Raw genomic sequence first — 8079 nt, forward strand, 5'->3', positions numbered from 1 at the left:
TCACATACAGATATAAGGGTTGTTTGGAGAACTGAATTGATTATTATATTTAGTAGGCTATAATAATATGTGTTTAACGTGAAGGGAAGACTATTTTAATCTAAATTATAATAGCCTGTGTCTTGGGTGCAAACTATTTTAATCTGGATTACAAATGAAAAGAAAGAATGGCTACAAAAATAGTAAACACGGTAGATAATATAATGAGAGTTTTCAAATAATTTTACTGTAACAAAATGTGGATTATAATAATTGAAAACTCGATCCAACAGTCAAACTTTTATTTCATATAAAGACATGTTTTCAACTTTTGCATCTACTTAAAAAGCAAACACTCCCATATATTTTATCTTAAGAAAGTACAGTCATGACTCAACCTTAGTTTGGCATAATAATAATTCATTCAAAAGCTAAAGAGTTTTGGACATCATATTGTTATTATTATCCAAACTAGGTTTAATGGACTCACTATATTCATTTTTCAAGTCATAATATCTATCCCATAGCATCACTCCTCCAAAGTTTGAAGAAGTTTGAACACTTGGAAGCACTTCAGCAATAAAATTTTTTGGTGGAATGTATCCACCAATTGATGGAGATGCAGGCAGCCCTAAAAATATTGAATTAGCATCGATTTTTAACCATTGTTCCCATGAGCTCAATAGAGTTTCTTTAAAGTCATCATCGGAATATTGACACGAAGGATTGTTGTAGAATTGAACCCAAACGTAATCAAATAGACCTGTATCAGTAGCTTCGTCGTTAGTTTTTTTTTTCTTCTTTCCATCGATAAATCTAATACACATAAAAGTTAAAGGTTAAAATGTTGATGTCGATATTAAAATATAGAGAGATTCCACAATTCTAGTGAAAATAACATTTAGTTATCAATATCAATAAAATATATATTATAGAAATAATTTTATTTCGCTTTCGATGTAAGTTATAAATCTAATAAATGATAACTTTTAGGATTAAAATTATCATTTATGTTCTCTAGCTAGGACTTACTCCATTCTAATTATCCCATCGGTTAGTTATTGAAATTGGTAAAATAGTATTAATAAATTTCATACCATTTGAATATTTTTCTCCCAGAACTTATTATGGAGAAAATGAATACAAACTATTTTTTGAAAAACAAAATTGTCATAAATTAAAATCAAAGATGATCGAGATCGCTTTATTAGACATTTGAAAGTATAATAATGATCGAAATAGAATAAGCTATAAAAATATGTATACTAAAACAATATATTTTAATATTTTTAAAATTATATATTACATAGAGGTTAATACGAAATATTAGAAATGTTTTTATGGAATAAATATATGAAAACTATTTAGTGCATCTTGAGCTCAATTATTATTGTGCTAACCACTCAAATGCACATAACAAATTGGTCACATTTTAGAAAATATATTTTAAAACCTATTTCTTTCAATGTAATTGAAATTAATGCAGATCCACACAAATATTGCTCTAAACATATATAGATATATATCGACAAATATTTTAACCGTCCTACCGGTTTTGATAGCAGAATTCAAGTGGTCATCAGGATATGAACATTGTGGAGAGGCTGCAAGAACAATTTCGTCGCTATATTCCTTTAGAGCTTTGGCAAGGACATCCCAATACAAGTTTCCACCATTTTGAATGTTGAAATCAATGCCGTCCAAAACTGCGTTGCCAAGTGGTCGGGAATCGGATTGGCCGCCGAGGAAGCTGTCCCAGAGGTAGCCAGCCACTTGTTTAGCATCGTCCTCGGAGTCAAGCATGTAGTAGCCGGCTTCGCCGCCAATAGAGAGAAGGACCTTAATGCCTTGCTCTTGACACTTGCTTATTTGAGGGCTTAGAAAGGTGCAACCGCCGTAAAAGCTTGGATCGCAATGACCGGCTAGATTCACTGCTGGCATTTGGCCGCCGCCGAAGGAGGACAAAAATGCTATGTTGACGATTTTGTAGTTCGATGTGTCGCAAGTTTCGGCAAGGCTGCCTTCGTCGCCATTTTGGCCCCAATAGATTGCAATGTCGCCTCCATGGGAGGATTTGAACAAGAGCAGGAAGAAGAAGGATAAGAAAATGGCTGAGATGGATTTTTGGTCTGCCATTATTTGTTCAAAATGAGCTTTAATTCTTTTGTAGTTTTGTGTCTCAACAAATCTCACAAAGGCTCAATTTATAGCCTTTTCCATGTGGCATAAGTTTTGTGCTCCGTTGAAAGTTTGAGAGAGACGTTAAAAATACTTTAAATTTGTATCTAGTGGTTGTTATTTTGGACAAATATATTTTTAAATTTTTATTGAAATAATAAACTGTCGAGAAAGAGCATATTTGATGTTAAAATTACTATGAAACATGCTTTGAATAATTTAAAATAAATTTTTATTATATAAAAAATATATTTAAAAGTATAAAATTAAATATTAAATTAATTTTTAGGGATTGAAGACATGTTTTGAAGTGATGGTTAGAAACATGGCAAAAGTAATTTTAACAATTTGAGAATCAGTATACTTTGCTTGGGCTGAATTATGATTTTACTCATTCAAAACTAAATTTGAGAATATATCAAAAAACTTATTTAAAAATGTAAAATTTGATATTAAATTAATTTTGAGTGATTAAAAACGTATTTTAAAGTAATTAGTAATATAACAAAAGTTATTTTAACCATTCCAAAATCACTCTCAAACAAGCACTATGGTTTTTTCTACATAATTCGTGTATCGACATTTCCATCCTAACATAAAAAATTTGAAATATAACTAAAATATCAATTAAATACCACATGTACTTATTATTAATAAAATAATAAGTTTAGAATCCTTTTGATGATTTCTTTTATTAAATAATTTTGTATAAAAATATTCACCTATTGATATTTTATGAATATCTTTTTAACCTTTAGAGTAAGTTCAAATCTAACAAGTAAACAAGCCGTTTACTAAAATGAACTTAGTTCAATAATATTAACATGCACTCATTCTTAATGAATTTAGAGGTTTAATTCTTCACCTCTTCGATTGTTGTAAAAAAAAAAAATAAATAAATAAACAAGTCATTTATAAAAGAAAAAGAAAGTTACCTAATTTTTTTTCCCTTAATAATGATAATAATATTAATTATTTATATAAAATGATAAAATTGTTAAAAGATAAATTTTATATTATAAATTTTATTAATTACTCATGATTCAAATAGGCCGAGCCTTAATCTGAAATTGTTGTAGTTGTTATCAAACATTCTTTCAGAATTTTGTGTGTATATATTTGTGTGAAGTAAATATGCACTTGATAAATTAAAAATAGTTAAATATAGAAAAAAATTAAAATCTTAATTTTTTTTGTTAGAAAAGATATCGTTTCTCAAGCCACAGTAATTAAAATTGTGATTTTCTTTATATTTGTTTATATTAAGATTTATTAATCACTAAAAGTAGGTAAGTGCGTAGAAAATTTGAAAATAAGAAATTCAATAAAAATGAAGTTGTATTTCATGTTTTCAGATTATATTTGGTAGTCGATGTAAAAATTGAATTCTTTAATACTATATATGTAAATCATAAAATTAGTTGTAATTATCCACCAATATTTAATTGATAATAAACTATTATTAATTTATTTATAAATATGATTTAGGTTAAAAAATTATATAATAATAATTATTATTGTTTTTTTGGTACAACAACTAGGGGTAGTAGGATTCGGACCACGGATCTCATGGTTTCCAATATACTTAAATGTCAATTGAGCTACATTCGTTTTGGCTATATAACATGACATAGTATAATTGAGCTATGCTCCTTTTTGTTATATAATACTTATATAATTATTATTTTGTAATATTATATAATTTATAATACATTATATAATACATGTTATATTTTCTTTAAAAAATGTAGTGATTTTATAACATGACATGTTATGTTTTTAAATGTTTTTATTTCTATTTCATGACGCATATTTTTTCACAGTAGTAGGATCACTATAACTCACTCCATTTGTTGTGAGTCGGTCCACCACGATCAAGACCCATACTCCTTTTTTTGGAGAGCCACGAAAAAATTTATGGATACACTCTCTTCTTCTTGAATACCTAGATTCGATGCCAAAGAATTTTCTGTCGCTACATTCTTATTTTAATATGTTGTGTTGTAAGATATTGTAATAAATGATGATGTAGTTATAAGATCCTCCTTCTCCTCTCGAAACTTGGGAATCCGTATTCAGTACATGGAAGAGTCAAAATTGAAAATTCAAAATCTTGATACAATGAAAACATAAAAAATGTTATTTCAGAATTTGACTGTTTTGATCATTGAATCTGAAAACAATTTTAGAAACAAAATTTGAGTTGTCTGTCAAATACACATCTTCTGAATTAATGAATCTAAAGTTATTAATCGAATTCAGATTCTGTAACAAACAAACCCTAAAACTCTTTCATCATCACTTTTAAAGCGAATAAAATCAAAATTTCAAATACAATTCAAAAGTTCTCCCTCTTCCTTATGTAGAGTGAGTGATCTAATATCGATGCAATATGGATATTTATTTATTTATTTATTTTTCTTTCACAAAGTGGATATTTATTTTTTTCTTTTATATTCATGTATAAAAATGATTTTTCTTATTTCAAGATTAGGGGAAATTAGTGTTAATAATTAATTGTTGAATTCTAATTATGATCATCATCAATCTAATAGATAGTTCTCAATTCACTCAAACTTCATAACTTCTGTTAAAGGTCATTTAACGTACTCATGTTTGAATTATATTGGTAAAAAAAATGGATATTTAGTCCCTACTTTGAATTTTATTCTATTTAGTCTCCAAACTTTAAAAACGTTCGTCTTAATTCTTAAATTTTTTAAAAGTATTTATTTTGATCTCTATCATTAAAATTATGCTGACTCATCAACAAAAATGTGAGGAAGCTTATATTTTTTTTATGACTAAACTGTACATATATTGAACAAGATAAAGATGAAGTAAAATACTAACAACCAGCACGCTAAAATATAGAATGACTAAAATTTTAAACTAAAAATATCTTTTAAATTCTCTTGCTTTGCCACCCTATTCAAAATTAAAACTCCAGATTTTGTAGAAAATAATAAGGTATTTAAGTGGGTTTTATTTGATTTTTTTGGGAAATAAAGTCCAATGGCATTCGAGTAATTATGGACAAAATGACATTTTTGTAATTAAATCCATCTTCTCTGTTAGGCTGAAATTTTGTGAGACTCTTTGAGAAAAAAGGAGGGCCAGCTGTCTGGAACGATAGAGAGAGGGAAGCAGCCGTTCACGCACAAGCAGACTACTGAGGGAGTCGTCGTTCACTTTTTTTGTCCAGCTTTGACGTCAGCAGCAGGGAGTCGGCATTCACCTCGTCCGGCTTTGACGTTAGCAGTAGGGAGTCTGGCGTGGGTTCTAGTTTCGGCATGGTTTCGCAGTGGGTGTCTGGTAGGAGTTCGGTCCGATCTGGGTGGTCGCCTCGGTCCTGGTGGGTTTTGGTTTCGGCGTGGGTTTGCCGGTTGTCAGTGACAGAGAGGGACGCGCGGATCTACACGTGCTTCGCCGGTCAGAGGTGGGTTGATTTGGGCGATTTTTCAGCGGATTTCTCGATATCCAGTGATTATTGTTGATTATCTATAATTGTAAATTTCTTATTCCTTATTATTCGTAATAAAATTGATTCAAGCGAGTTCTCACCAAATTGGTCGAACCACTATATATATATCTTGGTCTTTTATTTACTGATTGTTTGCATTCTATTTGACCATTTTTAGGGTTGTTTTTAAATATAGAAAAATAAATTAAAATATTTATAAAATATAACAAAATTTTAGAATTATCATAAACGTTGATAGACATTGATAGACTTCTATCAATGTTTATCAATGATATCGATGACACTGATAGCAACGTCTATCATTGATAGTTCTAAAATTTTACTATATCTTATAAATATTTTCAACAGTTTTTCATTTGAAATAATTTCCCTCTTTTTTAAGTATAACAATATAAGATATGAGAATTTAAATTTCTTTTTAACTTTAAAGGAGTAAAATGTCAATTATGCTAAATGATGCTAATTTTTACTTTCTTAACCTAATTATCGAGATAAAAATGTTTTATATATACTCTATAAATTTGTTTTCATATCTCACGGATGGTTTTTTTTTAGATATTATTATCGAAAACTAATTTTGAAAATCATATATTTTAAAAAATGATCCAATCATAAATTTAACTTGGAAGATAGTAACAACTTTTTGACATGCTTACATGAGATAACTTAACTAACCTAAATTTATTATTCAATCCTCCACCCTATGTGTATATTTGTGTTTCTTTTTTTTCTTTTTTTTTTTTTAAAAAAAAGAACGTGGGTCACGTTGGTTAATATAATAAAAAAACATAAATTACAATAATTACAATTTTATATTATTATTTTACATGTTGGAAAGTTTGCCACGTTGGGAAAGTTTGGATTCTGAACCACAGGCCATTAGTTTTTATTTATTTAATTTGGATAAAATATATTATGCTTTTATTCAGTTCATGATATGATTTTCTTTTTTTCTTTCTTCTTTTTTTCCAAGTAGAAAATACAATACTTTTTTAGAATCAAGATTTGATACTTTTTTCTAATACCATGGGTGGGAAAATCAAGATATGATACTTTCATATTTTTAATAATATTTTTTTCTGAATAAAAATACTTTATATAATACTTTATAAGATTTAGTATTTATTGTTTCGTACATAATTCAAAATGAATAAATAAATAAATAAAAATATCCTCATTTAACTAAAAATTCACTAAACAGTCACGCGAACATGACTCAATAGCTCTTATTGTACTAAAAAAAAGTCAACAAATGATGAATTTTTCTAGTTCAACAATTATAGAGGTGAGAGATTCAACTGTCAATACTTGAGATGATAATTAATGTCCTTATTCACTAAGTTATATTCAAATTGACGCCACGGATGTCTACTTCGACAATTCCTTTTGTAATTTTTCATATCAAACTAATATTAATTTATGATTTATGGTGGTCCTTTTAGTTTTTTCTTTTTTAATCTATTTTTTTCGAGTTAAAGAAAAATACGAGAAAAAAATGATCTAAAAATTAAATTCCAATATTTAAAAGTATAGTGTGACAAAAATAGAATTGAATCTCAAATCACATCCATCAAAATAATATTTTATCATAAGTATATTATAGAAATATCATAAGTTGAATAAGTAAGAGAGGTGAGTCACCACAATCTTTATGATAGAGACATCTATCATAATTTTACAAACCATCACCAATAATTTCATGTAGGGTCCTTGAACCATTCCTCTGTACTAATCACATGTATGGGGATATGTAGTGTTAGACACCTACAGATTTATTATTATTATTATTATTGCTTTTTAGTATTTTTGCAGTACACTTTTTAAAGAAAATTTTTTAGAGATAAAAAAAAATGTCAAACTATTTAAAAAAATATATTGATAGACATGGATAGATTTCTATCAACATCTATCAATGATAGATGTCTATCGGTTTCTATCGCTGATAGACACTGATAGACTTATATCAGCCTCTATCAAATAAGATTAAAATTTTGTTATTTTGTGTAAATAGTTTTTCTTTTTTTTAAAAAAAAAAAAAATTCCACCTATTTAAATGTATTTTATTTTGGTTTATCAATTTTTAAAATGTCTGATTTAGTTCTATATTTTTTTAAATAATTATTAAACAAGATTTAAATAGTTATTTTTTAAAGTTGAAGATAAAAATAAACATTTAAAATTTTGGAATAAAAATATAGAACAAATTTAAATGGACATTTTAAAAAGTAATTTATTAACCAAATTGAGATTTAAATTTAAAAAGTAAATCATCGATTGAAATCATTTTTTTTTCTTCAAATTTTAAACTTGAAAAAGATATCTGACGAATGTAAATTTCGATACAAATGTCGAAATCTCGATTTTACAAAAATATCATTAAAAGCATTTATAAATGTTGATGTTAACGAATATTTCGAAAGAAAAAAGTTTATAAATAT

General features: G+C 27.3%; 1 protein-coding gene across 2 annotated transcripts; it reads right to left on the bottom strand.

Moving 5' to 3' along the window:
• Nucleotides 1–252: 252 nt before the first annotated feature.
• LOC120067434 (acidic endochitinase-like) lies at nucleotides 253–2166 on the bottom strand. 2 transcript variants are annotated; one of them, XM_039018995.2, is made up of 2 exons: nucleotides 1530–2166; nucleotides 253–742 (listed from the first exon to the last, which is right to left on the bottom strand). In XM_039018995.2, exons 1-2 carry the CDS (start codon nucleotides 2113–2115, stop codon nucleotides 411–413), a joined length of 918 nt encoding a protein of 305 aa, XP_038874923.1. In that variant the 5' UTR covers nucleotides 2116–2166; the 3' UTR covers nucleotides 253–410. The 2 variants fall into 2 exon arrangements, with proteins under 2 accessions (XP_038874923.1, XP_090163968.1); XM_090307842.1 differs by having other exon boundaries at nucleotides 518–795.
• Between the last annotated feature and the right edge of the window lie 5913 nt (nucleotides 2167–8079).

Source organism: Benincasa hispida, chromosome 12, assembly GCF_027475165.1.
Source record: "Benincasa hispida cultivar pf3 chromosome 12, pf3_genome.v1.1, whole genome shotgun sequence".
Classification (NCBI taxonomy): domain Eukaryota; kingdom Viridiplantae; phylum Streptophyta; class Magnoliopsida; order Cucurbitales; family Cucurbitaceae; genus Benincasa; species Benincasa hispida.